The sequence below is a fragment of the Molothrus ater genome, chromosome 9 (genome assembly GCF_012460135.2).
Source record: "Molothrus ater isolate BHLD 08-10-18 breed brown headed cowbird chromosome 9, BPBGC_Mater_1.1, whole genome shotgun sequence".
In the NCBI taxonomy this organism is placed as follows: Eukaryota; Metazoa; Chordata; class Aves; order Passeriformes; family Icteridae; genus Molothrus; species Molothrus ater.
This window is the reverse complement of record NC_050486.2, coordinates 13,770,466-13,790,603: the sequence shown is the minus strand read 5'-3', so window position 1 is coordinate 13,790,603 and position 20,138 is coordinate 13,770,466. Positions and strand designations below refer to the sequence as shown.

The following is a 20,138-nucleotide window of genomic DNA, read 5'->3' as shown; positions in this document are numbered from 1 at the left end:
CTTTGGTATTTGGTGATCATGCTTTTAGCTGTAAGAATTAGTAAAATGAGCCTTTATATGTGTCCTATGAGATTCTAGTCTGTTACAACTAAAATGTTGCTATAGAGTATATATTTGATATTGTTACTGTGCATTATTGTATATTACTACAACTTAACTATTGTCATGTCTTTGAATATATCCTTACTCATTTTTCAGGTGAATACAAAACCAAAACCCAAGGGCTAAATTCAAGTGTTTGCTAACTGAAACAGCAGTTCTCAGAATAAGAGCATATGACAAAAAATACATTCATCCTGAGCCTGGCTGACTTCAGAGGAATGCAAGGAAATTAAAAAAAATAAATTCCTAGAAGACTAAATGAAAATAATTAATTTCTACAAGCAGTAAGACTTAAGGAAGTAAATGAAGTTTTCTTTAGGCCTGGGTTTCTTGATGCATGATGCATAGATGTTAGAATTAAAATTATAATTCCAATGTAAATTTGAAAAATGGTGATTTAAATTGGGCTTTTTTTTTAATCCTTAGGAAGGATGTTTTAACTAAAAAACTATTGTTCAGGCTATATTAAAAGAAATGTGTATATACATACATAATTACATTTATATCCTTTCTTTGTAAGGATAGGAAGTATATTCCTTTGTATAGGAAGGTATGGAGAGTTCATGGAGCCCAAGAAACTGAAGAAGTATCCTGATCAAGTCCTTTCAGGGAATTCTGCAGTGACATCAGGTTCCCAATCATGGTGAGGCTGAAACAAAATTTTGGAACCCATCTCAAACTAAGGTTAACCTTGTGCACATTCCAAAGGGAAAATGCAGACACTCACTAAAGAAAAGCTGCTTCTATAATTAGTTCTGTATTTAGATATCTAAAGTTCACCTGTGTTCTGCTTCACTGTACCAAAGCCCTGCTTGACCTCTTGTGTTTGACTCTTGCAGATGAAACAAGTTAGGGGTGCCCTCCTGGCCTGCCCTGAAGATGTCAGAGTGCCCAGAAACTGCACTCTCTGGGACTGGTGGAAAAGGACTCCAGCATAACATTCCCAGCTGTAATCACATGCAGTCAGGAGTGGTTCTGACCTTGATTTCCTGGAGCAGGAAGCCATTCTGCATTCAGGTATGGGTTTTGGCCACTTGCAGTTGTGTCGCTTCAGGCTGCAGTGGCTGCCCTGCACTGGGGTGCCTGGCACTGCTGCCACTCTACAGGGGCACCAGACTGCCTGCTCTGCCTCCAGCACCCTCCCTGCTCAGTCACAAGGGACCAGCGCTGTGCTCTCCTGCAGTTTGTCCTGTTAGTATCTGGCCAACATGAGTGCTCTGTAGCTGGGGAGTAATTCAGAGGCTGATCTTTCTGGGATGCCTGGAGTTCCTGACTCTTGAGTCATCCTGCATTTTGCCCTTGGAGGCAGTTTGGAAGGGGGAGCTGTAGCTCTTCTGTCTTTCATTTTTTTTTTTCCCCTGTCCCCTAGAAACACCTTTGCTCCTTCCTTTCATACTATGCTCATGGTCCTAGCTTCAATCCCTCTAAGAATTTTTCAGCTAAGCCTTAAAATTTCTGTCCTGCTTTACTGTAAAAGAAAGAGACTCTGTTGCTGTAAGACAGTTGTGTCCATTCTTGATTATTGCTACTTTCTACTGCCAAAGCAAAGTGTTCTGGATTACCACTTTTGAATTATGAGGTGAAGGAGGCATGCTAGTTTAGTGTGAAATTTTGTCTAGTGTATACATAATTTATTTACCATCAGGACTTTAATGTGCTCTGTAAATTTGAAGTCTCAAATGTGCTGATGAATACTGTTCTGCTTTCAAAAGGTGTGAGAGTGACAAAGGATCTCTCAGTGCTCTGAAAATGGTCATAAATAGTCTGTCATCTTACACATTCCCATTGTGTTTGTTCCACTCTTGCATCCAAGCGTGGGGGAAGAGGAGCTAATGTGCCAATTGCGGGAGATGAAGGCAGATATGTTGCTGTAGCTCAGCAGCCAAAAATGAACTGCCAGACTAAGAAGCACTTCCTAATATTTGGACTTCTACTAAAGTTTGTTTTTTTTTAGGGAGTAGAAATGCCTCTTTCAGAGCCATCACTTTTTAAAGACATCTGTTCCCAGCACTTACTAAATGATAGGGGCACACTAATTATCTGTCTCCTTTGCTTACACCTGGAGGAGAATCCATGTAGTGAGGTTCCACAAGCCAATGTACTTCATGTGGCAGCTGAATGTTTTAAGGACAGATGCTAGATGTGCTTATTTCTTCAGTATCATACCCTTCCCTACCCACAAGTATCTTTACATATGTTACTTAAGGAAATGCACAGAATTGCTAGCTTTTTAGAAATTTTTAGCAGGCAACTTCATGCATTTTTACTCCCACTGAAAGAAAATGTATTCTGTTTATCATTCTACCTTTGTACAAGGTAAATTGCAAGCAAAGATCTTTATGCAGTGAATCAAGTAAGTATTGATTCTCTCATCAGTGGAATCTATGGTCATATTAGACATGTCAGGTCATAAAAAGCAACAATTTTAGTTTGCATTGGATGGCTAATCACTTTTATGTGCTTCTCCTTCAAGAAAAAATGGCTTGTCAAACACCTAAAGGAAGAATCTTATATTCTTCTATGAATGTGACAGTTACATCTATTTGGTCTTACTACTTGTACATCACATTGCATAGAAACTTCTGGGCAGTGTCCTGGACTCCAGACCTTATCATGGGGTCTTGGCCACGTGTGAAATGACACATTATTACCAGGGAGCCACAGATTCCGATGGCAGCTCCCCCAGTATGGGTGTGCCTATCTGCAGTGTGGGTGCATACTTCTGACTGGAGTCAGAATGAATCCAATTTTCAAAGGATTATATAGATTTATTGGAACTATTAGGATAGTTATTAGGCTTTATTAAGAAAATTTAAAAGATTAGATTATTTCTTTTGCTGATGTTCAGTTTGGACCACGGCCTCTCTCATAAAATAGAAACCATTACATTTGTTTTCTACATATTATGGGAAAAAAAATAAAAAAGACTGTCACGTTTTTGTTTTCCCATGTTATGCCAATTTTGTGGTAACTACAGAAAGTTTTAGCTATTTTGCTAACGTGCTGCTGTTCTTGCCTCCAGCTTCTGAAGACTATGACCCCATAAACCTTCTGTCTGCAGAGATAGCTAATGCTTTAATTGATCATTAGTACACTTTCAAAATGAGTTTCCATCTGCCAAAAGATTAAGTGTCTCAGGGAATTGACTGAGAGCAGTTTAATGCATGGAGGATAACTGCAAGTGCCTTTAAAAGGCACTGCTGGATCACAAAACCTTGAAAAACTTGCTTCTGAAATACTTACAAGGAAAAGTAAGAGGAAAGGTTTTTCCTCTGCTTTGTTTTTCCCTCAAATTAAGTATTTTTTTTATATATCAATGAGAATTTGTTGCCTCATTTTGAAGAACTGGAAAGCAAAACCTCATGAAAATGCTGAATTTAACCTTATAGCAAACCATGCAATTTTTGCCAGCTTTAATTTGCAATGTAAATTTTTTGTTAAATGGGTTAATTTCAACTGTAAAAAACGACAGGAAAAAAAATTTCCACTAGCTGTACTTAAGAATACTAGGAGAAAAATATTTCCGTGTTTTATCCTGGATTTTCACAATTACTGGGATAGCTTCTCTTTCTGTTTTCTTCAAGCTTTTGCCTTAGTTTATTTGGAGAGATTTTTACAGGTTTCGTGTTGGTTTCTCTCTGCCATTTTTGTACAAGGCACTTTGTGTAAGACTTCTACCATTGCAATAACACTTAGAGTTGTTATTAGAGAAATGGTAGCTTCTTTCTCAGGTCTCTGAAAAGGTGGTGCTATTTAACTCAGGCAAGGACAGCTCTGGCTGTGCCATTCTGGCTGCCTTAGAGCTGGCAGCACTGTTGTATCAGGAAATGTGGGCACTGCAGCAGTGCCAAAGGCAGAGGTGTTGCACTGGTCAGCTGTCACCTTCGCGGTGGTTATGGCTTCCTCATCAGTGTTGGTCTTGTGAACCCCAAATGGACAACTGCAGTGACCCCTAGACTTCCTAATGTCCTTTAATGCCTTCTGGAGGATGTGCTTGTAGCACTGCCTGTACTTAGGATCGAGGAGGTGGCAAAGGGGCTGGCATGGAATTGATGGTAAAAGATACAGATGGATGTTCCAAATTTACTTTTTTCCAAATGTCTGTCTGCTCCTGTGGGAGGATGGATTGTAGAAGAATAAGAGATAGTGCTAAAGGCAATCTCACTCCTGAGGAGTTGCAGCTGTGCTAATTACAGGTATTAAGAACAGGCCTGCCCTTAATAGGCCACAGGTGTATCCCATGAGTGTTATAAAAGGGTGGGCTGGCTAACTGAGGGACAGTTGGGGTCAGTTGGCTGTGCTGCAGTGAGGAGGAAGGAGTCAGCTGGCCCTGAGGAGCTGCCCATGAGGTATCATAAAGAAGGTGTGAAAGTTTTATGGCATGACAATGACATACTCCTCCTCTGATTTGCCACTCAGGTTAGGGGAAAAACTGGTCCAAATGCACCATTTTACATATATTCACTAGTGGCTGTTGAAACAACACCTGGTTGAGGCTGTAATTATACTGAGTGGGAGGCAAAGGATACTGTTTTTGCAAATAACCCTGGGAAGATTAATCTAACCTATGTACGGAAGGTTGCATTCTGTTTGCCTTGTCAGGCAAAGTGGAGATACTGGTGGCACAATTGTTTTGTGACTGGATGTTGGAGCTGGTTTAATATAGGCTGACTAAGAAGCAAAGCTTTTCTTTTTTAACTTTATTTGCTGTGTGTTGATGGGGAAGTATTCATTTAGAGAATGTGGCTAAAATTCTATCAAACATTTCAATGCTTGAAGAAATAAAGAAAGAGAGGAAATAAGATCTTGACTTTCAATTTTGTAATAATGCAATATGAAGGCCAGATTGTAACTGTAGATGTTCATTTCAAATTTAAATATTTAGCATTTTCAGTTGTCTGTGACTACACAAAAATTTATTACATTAAGATGGAATTTAGATCTTTGACATGAAGCTGATATTTTCATAGAGTGAAAAATATCAAGCTGACATTATACTGTCTCATTTGATGACTTCCAAATGTCAGAGTGCAGTAACTTATTCATAGGGACCTCCATGTCTTGTGATAGTGTCAATTCAAAAGACATTTACATCGACTTTTTTATTTAAACATGTAAAATGGAATATGCAAAGTGGCAGAGGAGAAGGGGAAAGACCAGGGCAAGGAAGTTCTTAATAATAGAATAGAGGCACTTCTAAGGCTAATTTCCACCACAGCCTTCTTTCTGACAGTGGCCTGGCTGTGCTGCTCCCTCCCAGCATCTTCCTCCTCCCCTGCTCAGCCACCTCATAGTTCTTGTCATTTCAACACAAGTTAGGGGGTTAGAAATCCTGAAAAGTAACCCCCCCCCTTAGCCCTTGCTTTTAAAAGTGATTTTGTAGTAATAGGAGATACCAGATTTTGTCTGGGAGTTAATTGATGCCTATATAATTTAAATCAAATTTACAAGGTGCTTGTATAGCTTGAGTTAAAAGATATCAGTATAACCTGATGTATCTATATAACTTGATATCAATATAACCTAAATCATCACTTTTTATATATCTATATAACCTGAATAATAACTTTCATACCTATATAACGTGATATAAATAACTTTTTATATATTGTAATGGCTAGTGTATGGTTAACTAGTTGCTTAATGCTGAATAAACAAAAAAGAAGAGAAAACTTGCCAGGTGGATAGCTTTAGAGATAGGTAAGTATAGTACTAATGATAAATTGACAAGTTCAAAGCCAATTAGCCACAAAACAAAGAATTTGGGCTGGTCAAGACCAGACAGACCAAGGGACACCGTAACTGCTCATGTTCTGAAGACAAAATTGAAAAATTCAGATGTGAAGAAGACCTTGGAGGCCTTCATCAAAGACCCCTGATGAATTGGGGAGGTACAAGCACAATGCAAAAGAACGATCTAATAACCACCAGATTATACAGTGCAAATGAGTTCTGGAGCCCATGTGATGATGTTGTAGTGACACTAAGCAGTACTTATGCATAAATATACCATAGCACGGACACGGGTGGGTGACTTAGGTGGAGATATCCCCCTCACCCCCAGCGCTGCAATAAGCAAACACCCTGCTCTATAGACGTCCATCTATGGGGATTTATTTCCAGCCTGTCTTTCGGGCATCATAATGGTGCTGTTGGCAATGCACAACCTCGGTGTGAGGGCTGGTAACGGGCTTGTGAAGCCACGGTAGTTGAGTTAGGTAATCTTATTTTACTCTCCGCAGGGCTGTGTGTGGCAGCGATCCTCGGGTGTACAGCCCGAGGCCGAGCTGGCTCTTCCTCATGTGGGTGAGATGGTCGCGCAGCGCTCCGCTGTGGGACAGGGCCGGACACGCGGACGCGGCTCCACCTGCGGGCCGCACAGAGCGGCCATTTTGTTCCCCTCCCTGCGGCGCGCTCCGGGCCGGCGGCGCCCCCTGGCGGCCATGGTGCAGACCCCGCGGCCGGCAGGGGGCGCGGCGGCGCGCGGCGGCGGCCATGTCGGAGCTGGCTCGGGAGGAGCTGTCGGCGCTCGCCGCCATCTACTGCGAGCCGGGCGCCTGCGAGGTGCTGGCGGCCTCAGGTGATGCGGCCGCGCTCTCTGCCCACAGCCCGGGCTCTCCCGGCCCGACCGGGCTCTGGGGCCGCTCGCGGTGGTGCTCAGCCAGGGGCAGCACGGGCGCAGTCGCTCGCTGCTGTCGCTTGTCGCGTGTCCCTGCCCCGCCGGGTGTCTGTGCTGGCGGCCGCGCTTGGGGCGCGGAGCCCGGCGGGCCCTGCTCAGTGCCCTGCGGGGCAGCGCTGGGAGCGGGCTGGCTGCTCTCTAGGCAAACGAGCAAGTGAATCTTGTACGCGTTAGCAAGCCCAGCTGTTGTCTGGTAATACTGAGTAGGGTACAGCTGTTGCAGTGCCTAAGAAGCATTGGGTTATCTCTGTATTTTTCTGGGGTGAGCTGACTACCTGGGCATTGTGACGTGCCAGATGTTACTGCTGCTTCAGCAGAATATGCACGGCTGTAGGTTTTACAGGGTACTGAGGCTGATGTGTCGTGTCTGCCGTGGGTGGAATGATCAGGTTTGTAGCACTTGCTGCCATTAGTGCTGTATGCCATGGGTGCTGTAGACAAGGAGTGCAGTGGATGCCTTCATGGTTTGTGCACCAGCCATGGTGGCCACTGATCAGAGCACAGTAGTAAGAGATGGCTTTTTTCAGTCTGTGCTGTATGATGCTGTGAGGATGCCCCCTTCAACAAGGGAGAATAAATCTCAGTAGTTCCAGTGTACAATGGCAGCTCTGTGAGGCTTAATGTCAGGTAGGATATGCAAGTTTTGGTGTCTAGATCCAGGCCATTAGTAAATTTTGCTTGGTGCCTAGCACAGATGTGACAACTCTTAGATATTTGTTGGAGAGAGATACACATGCATATATATAAGCACAGAGTATGCCTATGTTGTGTACCACGGGTCCCTGGTGTCTGGGAGCTCTTGCAGAGTTCTGCCCAGCTCCCCAGCACAGCGATGGACAGGGAGCAGGCTCCTGCAGTGGAAGTCCTGGGCAATGCTGCTGAGATGGATGTAGTGGTCAGATTTTGTCTGCACATGTATGTATTCAGCCCAAAAGAACTGAGATTGATAAGGAGAGTTTTTTTACTGTGAGTGTGACTGAGTGCTGGAGGCTGCCAGGAGAGCTTGTGGAGTCTCCCTCACTGGAGATATTCCAAATATCTGCATATTGTCCTGGGCAGTTGTCCTGTTGTAGTGACTGTGCTTGAGGGGAGAGGCTGGATGAAGGCATTAGTGTCTGTAGGGAGCACAATTAACCACAGTAATCTAAAACTACCAATTTTCTATCTAGATAAATGACACCTCCTGCTCTAGTGCAGGCATGTAATTCTGGCATTTAATTTTTTTAAATTGGTATTTAGGCTTGTATTTTTAAAACGTGATTGATGAAATGTTTCAACTGAGCTTTTTTTTTAAGTGAAAATTCCAAGAATGTTATTTTGGGCATAGTTTGAAAAAGCAGTATCCAGGCTCATCAGATGTTAATTTTAAAAAACGTGAGCATATCCGAGCATTGCATATACACATCTGTTCCTCCAAATCTGTTGAAAACTGTAGGCACATTCTTCTCTGTGCTTCATATATGGAAAAATGATTTTGTGTTTATAAGTTAGTAGAATCTAAAAGGTTTAAAATCCTTCCTGGACATAAAGTGAGGTGCCACAAGTGCGCAATGGGAGTAGACTATTTTATTTATATTGTTATGTGATCTTGGAGGGCCTCTAACCAGGCTGTGTTCATGATATGGTAGGATCAGGTATATTTGATTGGTTTATGTAATTTTCTGCTGGCATTGAAAATACTATTTTACAACAATGACTATTTGTATTTTTCTTACTCTTGGAATTTACTTGTTGGAGCTGCAGAATCTCTAGTCAGTATACAATTGACTTGCACTCCAGTCGTTAGATTCCATTTGCTTTAGCTCTTCAAACCATGTAAATTGTCATTGACCAAGGGTGCAGACATAACTTCCAGGAAGACTGTTATGTTATGCAATCTCTAAGACATTAAGAGTAATTTGTGTGTAGATCCATGGGATCAAAAAGGAGGCCATTGGGGATTTGTGGTTTTGAGAAATGTGAGAGAATGCTTTTACAGGTCTCTTGGTATGGTAAAAACTTTGGCTTTTTGGAATTTAACAATGAAGTATTCAGAATGTAAAATGTGTTTTTATCAAAACCAATGTGTGGATGAATTTAAATAAACTAATTACAGTGTATCTTTTTTACCTTATATATCTGTTTGCAAAGATTAGTGTTACAGATAGAAATCCATAATTTAATTGTTAATCTGTTCTCTTTTGGTCTGTTCACCAAGCTTGCTATAAAAATATATTTAGATATTCTAAGCTTGTACGTTAGTAGGTGCCATTTTCTGAATTTAAAAATAGACTGCATGTGTTGCATAAAATGCCTTTGGGCAGGAGAGGAGGGGGATATCTGTCTGGTTGACATGGAACATAAGAAAAAATCTGAAGTATGCTAGAGCTAAATATACTGATAAGCATGCAGCTATGCGGGGAAATGAGTTAAAATGTATTGAGTTTGGTCTGATTAGTGCATTAAATGCCAGCAGAACAGTCATACCCAACCTTTTATTTCAGAAATAATCATCACGTTGCTGTGAAGACAACTCGGCCCTCGTAGCATGTGCAAACAAAGGAAATATTTCTTTGGAGCCAGGTTGTGCGGCGCGCCGGTGGTTTGCTCTTTGTTTGCCACTGTCTGCAGCGCTGGTGCAGAAAATGGACGCTGCAAGGTTTATTTAAACTTAGATGCTGTAGCCCTGCAAAGGTTTTGAACTGATTCTGCTTTCTAAAAAAGTAAAGTCTGAAGCAGATGTAAATGAGCACGGCTGGGCTTTTCCTGATGGCTCAGGGTGATACACCTTGGGATGCGAGGCTGTTCTGCCTCCTTCAGATTAGTTCATCACAAGGAAAGGTGTGAGATTTTTGCAGGTTTAAGAATAAGATCACTGCAGCAGGAGGCCTTTGTTGGAGGGGCACGGTTGGCCTGTCTATCCCTCTGTTCCTTCTGAGTTGGTGAGGTCTGTGTTGTGGAAAAATCCTAGGAGGATTATCTGAAAGGTAACCTGTTTTTCTGTCACTGTAATTAAGCTGGTGATAGAGTAGTATTTTTCAATTTATATAGGCTGTGCATTTTAAAATCTCGTGGCAACATAATTTAAAACAAAGTGATTCTCAGGCAGGATTTCAATAGTGCTGGCCGCATTCAGGCAGATGCCAGGTGGGGCTGCCCTGAGTGGGGCAGCAGCGCTGTCTGGGGCAATGGCTGCGTGTGCAGACAGCTCCGTGCTGGCCAGGAGGCTGCTGGGGGCCCCAGGACACGCAGGGCAGGTTTGCTGCCTGTGTCTGTGATTGTGTGTGCTGAGCCCAGTGTAACTGCAGAGGAGCTACTGCTGCTGGCACCCAGGAAGAAACACTTGTAGGGCAGCAGAAAACAGAATTTAGGAGTGGGAAGGCTTGAGGTCCTCCTCAGTAACTGCTGACCATGTGCAAGGGTTTTTTTCGAAGGCTGGTGTTTTTCTGAGGAATGCATTTGTCTTAAAAGTGGTCTGAAACCTTTGATAGGGACTTGGAGGATAGAAGACAAACTCCTGTTGGCAGGAAATTACTCTTTTGGCATGTGGTGCCTGTAAATACGGGCGTGGTTTGGTGTGATTTCATTGAATTCACTGGAATTGCATCTACTGCTTTCACCACTGAATTTGACTTGGAGACTTCTTCATAGTACTGCTAGAATTTGATTATTGGGTTTGGAGGGTGTGTTGATTTTATTTTGTGACTTCTCTGACCTCGAGAGTTCTTTGTATGACCCAGGAAGGAGGTTTGAAAACAAGCCCTTGGATAAGTTCTCTAAAGTACTTCTGTCTGTCCGAGTCACTTTTAGCTTCTTTCACTTTTTAGTAGGTTTCAAATGCAAAATCATACATTTTATGTGAGAGGCACTGTGAGAGGTTGGTTAGTGGCATCAGTAATACTAATCAAACATAATTCATCTGACTGTCATGTAAAGGAAGGCAAGGTAAGGTAGAGGGGGAAGAGTGCAAGTCACTTCAAAAGACCGGCTCTGAAACTCAGCTCTCCTCTAATCTGCCTTTCAAATCTGGCTTCTCCTGCCCTCATAGAGTGAATCAACCTGACATTTTAGCAATTTTTGAAAGAAAAGGAGTGAAGTGTTTAGAATGCATCAAAGGGGTGAAGCAGAGAACATCTGAAGAAGATCATCTTTTGTCTGATTGATACCCTCTTACTTCATGGCAGAGGAGCAAAAGAAAGGTCTTTGTCCGTGCTTTTTACTTTGTCAAGTTTTGTATTGTTTTTTCTGTGAAACTTCTAGTTAAGAAGGTTTTATTTAATGAAATGAAATACTGTACATAACTTTAATATTAAGCATCTTTGATTATATGATTTATCAGGATGATGTGATCTTCCAGCCTTTCCTGCTGCATACTGAGTGTATCCTTTCCACTCTGAAAATAATTCTTAAGTAGCCCTACAACAGATTTGAGCAGCTACGAAGATATATAAACATACATTAGTATGAGTACATACATAATTAGATATGTACTATCTAGGGTCGGGTGTCCAACAGGGATGGTTTCCTTATGTCAGTGCAACTGTTGTAGAGGAGTTGGCAGAAAAGATTTAAGTGTATTTTCTCTGCAAGTTGTAGGGGACAAAGAATCTGACTTCTTTCTTTCCAAGTCTCTGCTTAGTGTGGAACTGCTTTTGAATGATTGTCTTAAAAAATACCTGGTGCAAGTCTGTTTGCCTTGCATTAGTATTGATGTTAGAAGTCTTACAGATTTCTGTAGGAGTAAACTTAGGGCAGTGCTGAGCCCATCCAGAAAAGTCTCTATTTTCAAGTTGCCCTTGCTTTTGCTGTTGAGCTGTGGAAGCTTAGTTATGTGTTTGAGAGAGACAATTCTTTATTACTGGCTTGTCTAGACTTTGAAAGAGCCAAAAGGTGTGAATGCTTTGTAGAATGTGTTAATAACTTTTCTTCTACTATGTTATAGAAGTGTTTCATTTCAGGATTCCCTGCAGGTATAGCTTTAGCCATTGGTTGTAAGCCCCCACCCTGCAGAAAAAAAAAATCACTCCCTCTTATTTTATAGGAAATGTCAATTATTTGAGTTGAATTGTTAAAGAAAATAATATGATTTAACTTCAAGCTAACTATTAATGTTGAGGTTTTTTTCTATTTTCCAGAAACGCATGGAATCTCATTTAGAATTCAAATCAGTGTGAAAGAAGTGCTGGATACAGATGTACTTTTAAAGCTGTTATTTCATTTACCAGTCAATTACCCATCAACTGTACCAGATATTTCTGTTACCTCAGACCAGCTTACAAGGGCCCAGTGTATGGATGTGAGAGAGAAATTACTTGAAGAAGCCAAGAAGCATCTTTCTGAGCCCATGGTACACGATCTGATCCTTTGGGTACAGCAGCATCTTAAAGATGTCATTAAACAATCAGCAACAGTTTTCAATGAAAAACCTACTTTGTCAAAAGTAACAGAAGATGGTATCTGGATGCTCCTTTTGAATTTAGATCACATGAGAGCAAAAGCAAAATATGTGAAAACTGTGGAAAAATGGGCTTCAGATCTAAGGCTGACTGGAAGACTGATGTTCATGGGCAAGATAATATTGATTCTTCTTCAGGGTGACAGGAACAGCATTAAGGTGCAGGAACAATGAATGCTGACTAGTTCTATTGATTTACCACTGAAACCTCTGTGTCTGAATATTTTGTGTGTGTTTTTCTAAGATTAACAATTTTGGAAGCAAATTGATCATTATGAGACTAGGAAGACCCAGTGACTTTATTCTGTATTAAAGAAAAAGGTGTTCTATTCTGTCTACAGTGATACCTGTGGCCTGTATTGCTTTGCTTCCCACTGGAACTATACCCCCATATCCTTTTGTTTCCTGACCTTAATATGCCTAGATTCAGTTTCCTGTATTTCCCAAATGCCCCAGAAAGTGGAAAAGTTTTTGGTGAGGAACTAATAACAGACATATTTCGAACTCATTATTAACTGTCTCTTTCCTTGACTTAAAACCATGTGGTGCTCTAGTGCATGCATGGGCTTTGAAATTTTTGTCTGTATGTACAAACTCCCACTGCCTTAGGTGGGTTTTTGTGGTGATGTTGGAGGAGAATGTTTTGGCTTTTCTAACTCATGTTCTCTTAATCAGTTAGGCCTGCTTAACTTAAAACTGATGAATAGAAGCAGTTGTGCACTTTTTGGCATGGGCACTTTCAAAGTTTGATTGCTGTGTTTAAAAAAGAAAGACTACATTTTGAGTGAGCTTTTGCATTTTACTAAACTTTGAAACTACTAGGTGACATTTAATATTTTGGGATTTTTTTTGTCATTTAGGAGTACTTGATTCTTCAGAAAACTTCTAAGGTAGATGTGGACTCAAGTGGAAAGAAATGCAAAGAGAAAATGATGAGAGTACTGTGTGAGACAGAACTACAGTCCCAGCATAAAAGGTATAATTTAGTACTGTTGTGGGTAGAAAAGTAACAGAATTGATAATAACATTCTGACAAATCCAGGCATATTCATGAGTTTCCCTTTTACAATGTAGGTTTCAGACTGTTTGAAGTCAAAGAATATTCAGCACCGGAGGAGTTACAAAAGGAATTTGAAACTGCAGGACTTAAAACTCTTTTCTCTGAGTTTGTGTCTCCTCTCTTAAAGTAAAATTAAAAGAAACCACCGGACCTCTGACCGAAGCAGTAGTTGACTGCAGATGCTGATGGAAGATAAAAGGACTAATGTGGCAAAACAATCTTGAAGCTTTTCTGCAAGAAATACCAGTAGTAGTCATCCTTTTGCAAGAAAAAGGCAATTAATACATTAAGAACTGATAATTTTTTGACATTCATGTCAAAAAACAATGTGATGTTGATTGTTATAATTGCATGGCAAGCATGAGACAGGGAAGAAATAATGATAAAAAAATAGTCTTCTAGTCAGACTCTGTTTTATAGTCCCTGTTTTTCAATGCTCTGTTTCCTCTCTCTCATGGTAGAATTTGTCAATAATGGCTTGTTAGAACACACGATTAATTTTGCTTTGGAAGACTGTATGAAGATATTTCCATAAAAACATAGCAAACACACATTTAAATATGTGAGGACAGCATATAATTAATGTCCCTTAGGAGTTCATATGCTAATTTTTCATTCTCCCTTTAATTGATTACAAATACTAGATAGTTGATTTGAATAAAAAACTCATGTCACTTGAGGCCTGAAAAAAACTTAGAAGTGTCTTTTTGAATATTAGTTTTTATTCTAAAATTTATAAAAACACCCACATGGAGGATTTAAATTGATAAAAAGCTGAGGTAGAGCTAGTTGTAATATTTTCTTTGATTGTTTACAGATGTCTTTTTGCACTTTATGTAGTTTTACTGTCTGTGCAACTTCAGATATCTTGATTCAATTAAACTGTTGGAGCGGTATATATGCAGACTTTAGTCTTCCATCTTTCAAAGCTACTGCCAAGTTGTTTTTGTTTGTTTATTTGGGTTTTTTTGGGTTGGTCACTGGCCTTAGCCAACCTGTAATTTTTTTTATCAGTAGTTTGTGTTTTATATCTGTATTAATGTTACAAATTGTACGCATACTTTTATGAATTGTGCAAGTTCTGTTTACCTAGGGAGGATTGGATACTTATTTATTATGATTATTAACGTGTATCCTTTGGTTTCTATTTTACCTGAAACCATTCTCTTAACAAGACTAGATCAATTATCCAGTAATAAAAATTTTGCAATCGTGATTTTCTTAGTAGCTGGCACTGCCATTTGCCATTTCGATTGGCTTTAGCATGTAGCTAAACATGTGCTTTACTGCTCTCTAAAATTCAGTCTCAGAAGCCAAATGTCTCACGTATTCTGTAATTAAACAGATTTGATCAATTCAGTATAAACTCATTTATTTCCATTGTTCTGGGGCAAGACCAATACTATTTGTTTAGTTCTGAAAGTGTGGTTTGGCAAATCATTATGTAAGATCTGATTTCCTGTTTCATGCTCAGACCATGAGATCATACCTCTTCCTTTATATATTCTAGAAAAGTAACTAAAGCCGACTAGGAAGATTTTTATATTTTACTGTTTGAGATATCAGATGCATAAAGGGTTCTATATTGTTTGAGAGTCTCTAAAATTTTTCAGGATTTTGGCGATTTTCCTAATATAAAGTGTCTCAAATATGTATGTTGCATGTTATTTTATGCACTGATGCAGTTTTACTGAGATAGTAGCAAAGTTCTTCTTAGTGAGTATTTCATGTTTACCACATACAGTACTTCAGGCTCAGTAGAAAAGAGACTGGCTTGAACAGATTTTACAAATCTGTTCTATATTATTTTGAAATTGCTTCCTGAGGGACAGGAAATCTAATTTTCTATCATTTTAAGTGCTTGTGAAGATGAATCCTCACTTTTACAAAGAAGAATAAAACACAAGTATCTTTAAAATATTAAAATAACATGTATTTTAAATTACAGTTTCCAGAATCGAGCTGTTCTCAGGTGTTGAAAAATTATGTGTCAGTGCAGTATAAAGTTTTGAAAAGCTGTAGAGAATGTCTCCTTATTCTGTGTGACTGATCTGACAAATATCAAACTCAAGGCCTATGCATGTACAGCATAAGGAAACATAATCAGTATCTCTCTGCAAAACTAAATTGTTAAGGTTTTGCCAGATGCATTGTAAATCTGCTGATTTTAGGAATCGGGTTGAATGGCATTACCTACTCATGTGATCTCAAAATGCATGCGACTTCAAAAATAACTGAGCCATAAGTTGTGATCACATCTTTCTTGCAAGATTAGATGCAGACTTACTGAAGTTTTCCTCTCAACTAGAAAAGCCATTTATGGTGTCAGTAGCTACCAATTGCACTTGAATATAAACCTGTATTTTTGAGTTTTACTGCCTGATGCCTTCCTGGTCAACTGTTTGGCCAGAGCTGGCATTGGAACAGCCAATTGAAAAAGTTAATAATTGGGTGGGTTGCAGCTCTCTCCTGATGTGTGCTCATCTTCCTGCCAAATGAAGTTGTAGGAAGCTGGATGATTTCTGTGTTTCAGGAGATGGAAAATGCAATTTTTACAATGGGTTTTTACCATGGTTAAATCTGTTACTCACTCGCTCACAGTGGACAAATCCACAAGTTCCCTGCAGGAAAGGACTACAGTTGATAGCTTGGTTTGATGTGCTTCAGGAAAATTACAAATCTGATCGGCTTGATACAGTTCAGACAGCAGAGAACATGAGAACTGATGTCAGTCTGATTCTGTTAAAGCAAATGCTTTTGCCCACCTATCAATCAGTCACTTATTTTGAAGGGTAGGAGGATATCTTCTGTTCAGACAAGTAAACAATATTTTTAAAGGCTGTTCTTCTGGACGGATGTTGCAGCTGTCTGTTAACTGATGGTTTGTTTGCATTCATTGTAAAAAGATAGGAGCTAGCCTGTGAGCCTCTGGGGCACAAAAGTCATCAGAATGGGTCCTGTGGTGCATGTTCTGCCTTCCAAGGGAGCTGAGGCAGACACAGAAGAACAAAATGCACAGATACAGAAGAATAAGAAGCAAGGAGAAAATGCATCACTGTGTAAAAAGTGAAGTGCATGTAACTACTGGAATCTGAAAATTCAGTTGCAAGGAAGAAGAAATCCACAAATTAAAGGTGATTTAACAAGTTAGAAGCTAGCTTTCTTGTGGATGGGATGTTATAAACAGTTCTTCACACAGCATGGTCAGTAAAGCCTTGTTTCCTGTGGCCTTGCTAGTTTCTAAGCTATAGCACACATGAAGTCTTCCCTGCAGGAGATACATTCCTGATGGTGCTCTCCAGGTGGGTTCCCCTGTGCCTGGTATTGATTGTGCATAAATTGATTATTTCTTGCATAAATCTTTAAGGTATGAGTAGCATTTTTTCACCTCTTACCTTCTTCATCAAAGTCATAGGTACTTGGTTTCTTTCAGGTTGTTAACCTTTCATTTTAATTGAAATTACTTAAATTCAGAAGTTCTAGGAAAACTTTGTAGTAATAATATGCTTGCTTCTGTATAGACAGCACAGATGTATAATCATAGTTTCCTTTAAAAATCAGGCTAAAATGAAAGATGTTGCAATAGGAATGACAACTTGAAGAATCAAGTCTTTTAGGACAAAACTGACGTTTTCTGGTCTTTTTGAATACCTGTTTTGGTCTTTTTGAATACCTTGGCTTATTAAGTATGAAGAAAACAAAAAATAGGTTGAGGAAACAAGAACAATCCAGAGGAGGGAGATAAATGGAGGACATCAGTATTGGGAATTCACCTGGTTTTTATGCTTAGTCTCGGTAGTTCTTCCCCCCAGCACCCCTGAATTTGTTATTTGATGTTACAGGGAGGACAGGACACTGTAAGAACTCATATATGAAAATCCTTGGCACAATCAATTAAAAATGAATGAAAGTAGATTTGATTGTTTTGTGGATCAGGCTGATTTTTGTGGTTTTGTAGTTGCATCTCATTTTCCTATAATAAGAGCATTTGTCTCTTCTGGTGTGAATGACCCACAAAACCCACTGAGATGAGTATAATTTATATGTAGAGGTACTGTAATGAGCCTTAAGAAACTTCATAGTGGAAAAAATATTTTGTTTACGTTGTTTCTTTTAAAAATAGTTTAATAAACCCTACGTATGGATGATTTAAAGCCTAGTGTCCCTTGATTTGTTTAGCTTTATCTGTGAAAATGCAAACATAACCATGCTATAGTACATGGGAAATAAGATGATGAAATGTTGCACTCACTATATTTCTGCCAGAGTTTGAGACTGAAATTGCTTATATTATGAAATAGTGCAACTGCTGGAATCAACTTTAATATATCTTATAGTAGTACTAAGCATTATCTTCCTGTCTTTTTGTGTATAACACATGCAACACTGGCAGCACTCTGCTATGGTATTATATTTTGTATGTAAACTTAATTTTTTGTTATCTTATGGAAGAGTTATGATTGTTTATATTTTTAATTATAGACATAAATGGAACTTGGAATATAAATATGCTGATAGCATTTTGCAGCAATTTTTCTCTGCTATGTTCATGTGTTGGCTTTTATATTAGTTTGTGTTGTCGAACTTCAAAGTATTAATTTACAGTGAAGAGAACTCTTTAGGGTGACTTAAAAATCTGCCTAAAATACATTAATTTAAGGAATTCTTTGGACTCTAAAGGTGAATCCCTTAATGTTTTGAGTTAATTATGCACTCAGATGCTTTAATTTTATGCTAATAAGGTAGTAAGTGTTGCACTTTTTGAATTTTCTTTGTGTTTCTTAATGTGATACCAGTAATCAGTTTGTATCCTGTGTTACAACATAGTTGATCATGGAATTCAGGTCAATATTTTATTAGTATTTCCCATTGTAAATTTCTCTGATTCTTTATATGTATATACATTATTACCTATTGTAACTTGAATGCAAAGCATCATTTTAGGATGAAACTCATTACAAAAGAGCTCTGCGTGAGAACATTAACTCTACTTGTGCTGCTTTTCCTATTGTCAACTTTAACATTCCTGCAGCTATGGGAGGCTGTCCAAGTTTTCTGGAGCTGAGCTTAACAGGCCAACCCAGTGTGTCACACTAGATCTCAGTGCCAGCTGGGTGGAGGCAGGCTGCTCTCCAGGGCTTTGTGGGACCACTTTTGATAACATCTAACTGCCACTGAAGGGATTAGCTGGATATTTCTTGAACTTTGTGTAGAGAATCGATGGAGTGAATTCCACCAATGCAGAAGGTGAGTGGTTGGCTGCTGCTTGATCTGAGCTTTACATCAGGAAAGCTCTCTGATACTCCTTTTAGTTTAGAGACACAGAGGGTAATAAGCTAAGTTTACACATGTGCTAATCCCAGGGAACACTGCACAGCAAAATCAGTGCCATGATTTTAAGACTGAAGGTGGTAAACTCAATGTACTTTGACCATTTTTTAGTTGTACTTAGAAAAAAGACCAATGGAAAATGATTTTGTTGGTCTCTGATCAGTCACTCATCTGTAGTGGTATACAGAGACAGGGTGCATTTTTATGGGAGATGGTGCTATGACTACCTTTCAGCCAAGATACAGTAAAAAGCTGTTCTTTTTTGAAGTAAAATAACTGAGTTGCTTGTGAGAATGCTGTCCACGTGAGATGCTGAACAGAAGCTGAGCTGTATGGATTGAGTTGTGCCAGAGGCTGATTTTTATTTGGTGGAAGTGGACGTGTTAGAAAGGAACAGACAGCAATAAAAACACTGGTGGTGTGGCTCTCAGAGAAGCCAAAAGGAAGGGGTTTTGCATTGATTTCTCTCTGGAAAGAAGTTTTGGAGTATAAGCAAAGAAGTTTCTACTGTATCCAAGCTTCAAGTAGAAATGTCTGAAATAAGTATGCAGCTTCATTGTCATTTTCTCTTTTTAGCAGAACCAGCATGTAGAACTGAGAACAAGTAGTGGAAGTTTTCACAAGTATAGAAATGACAAACCTCACTCAAGCGCTGTAGGCTGTCCATGCAGGAATTAGCACAGTTCTTAGAAATTGTCCTCAAATGACTCAGAAATACACAGACTCTGTAGAGACAACAAACTCCAAAAGTCTCATGGTTTGAAAACCAGGCTGTTGCTGTCTCTGAGCAGTTGGGAGGATTGATGGAAGAGGTGCCCAGCAGCTCCCAGGAGCAGATTTTTTACAAAAATTGAGCGTTCTGGAAAGCAAGGCCTAAGGGGGTTGACAAATCACTTTTGGGGAAAAAAAATTCTGCTTACTTGTGGAATCAGAGAATACAGGTAAGTGTTTAATTTTTACAAGACTTTTTCTGCATTGATACAATAGACACATGGTATAGAGATTTTAGATGGTCCTTGCTCAAATAGTGTCTAATGTCTTGGGAACCTGATGCATTTCAGTTCCACATCAATTAAGAAGATTTTTGGGTGATATTGGTGGTCAGTGGCATGAAAAGATTTAAGTACTGCAGACCTATTCTGGATCAAGGATTTGCTCTGGCATTAGGAAACAGCTTTTAACTATTAATTAGACAAGGCACATCTAATACGAGCAAAAACAGGAGGGGAAGAAAACTTTCCACTGGAATAACTACAAGAAATCCAGGAAGCCATATTTCTGAGGTGCTGGTGTGGCAAAGGAAAACTACAGGTTACCCTTGCCCTGACAAGGAGCCAAATGCTGTAAACTCAGCTAGGTGTGAGGGAGTCAATCAGAATTTCTGGGCTGTACAGTCAGTGCTGGGCACAGTATTTGTGTCTTCTCTGCCAGCATTGCACCAGATTTATTTATGTTTTTCACCCCCTTTAATTTTTAATTTATTTGAAGGCAGCTGCAGAAAGGGAGCTTGCTATGAATTCTGTTCTTATGAT

The 20,138-nt window shown here is 39.6% G+C and overlaps 1 protein-coding gene across 2 annotated transcripts; it reads left to right on the top strand.

The window, feature by feature from the left end:
* The first annotated feature begins 6,596 nt into the window (after nucleotides 1-6,596).
* Nucleotides 6,597-17,423, top strand: RWDD3 (RWD domain containing 3). Of its 2 annotated transcripts, none has more exons than XM_054515836.1 (3): nucleotides 6,597-6,682; nucleotides 11,896-12,374; nucleotides 13,076-17,423. In XM_054515836.1, exons 1-3 carry the CDS (start codon nucleotides 6,598-6,600, stop codon nucleotides 13,223-13,225), a joined length of 714 nt encoding a protein of 237 aa, XP_054371811.1. In that variant the 5' UTR covers nucleotide 6,597; the 3' UTR covers nucleotides 13,226-17,423. The 2 variants fall into 2 exon arrangements, with proteins under 2 accessions (XP_054371811.1, XP_054371812.1); XM_054515837.1 differs by lacking the exon at nucleotides 6,597-6,682 and adding an exon at nucleotides 9,772-10,959.
* Nucleotides 17,424-20,138: the final 2,715 nt, after the last annotated feature.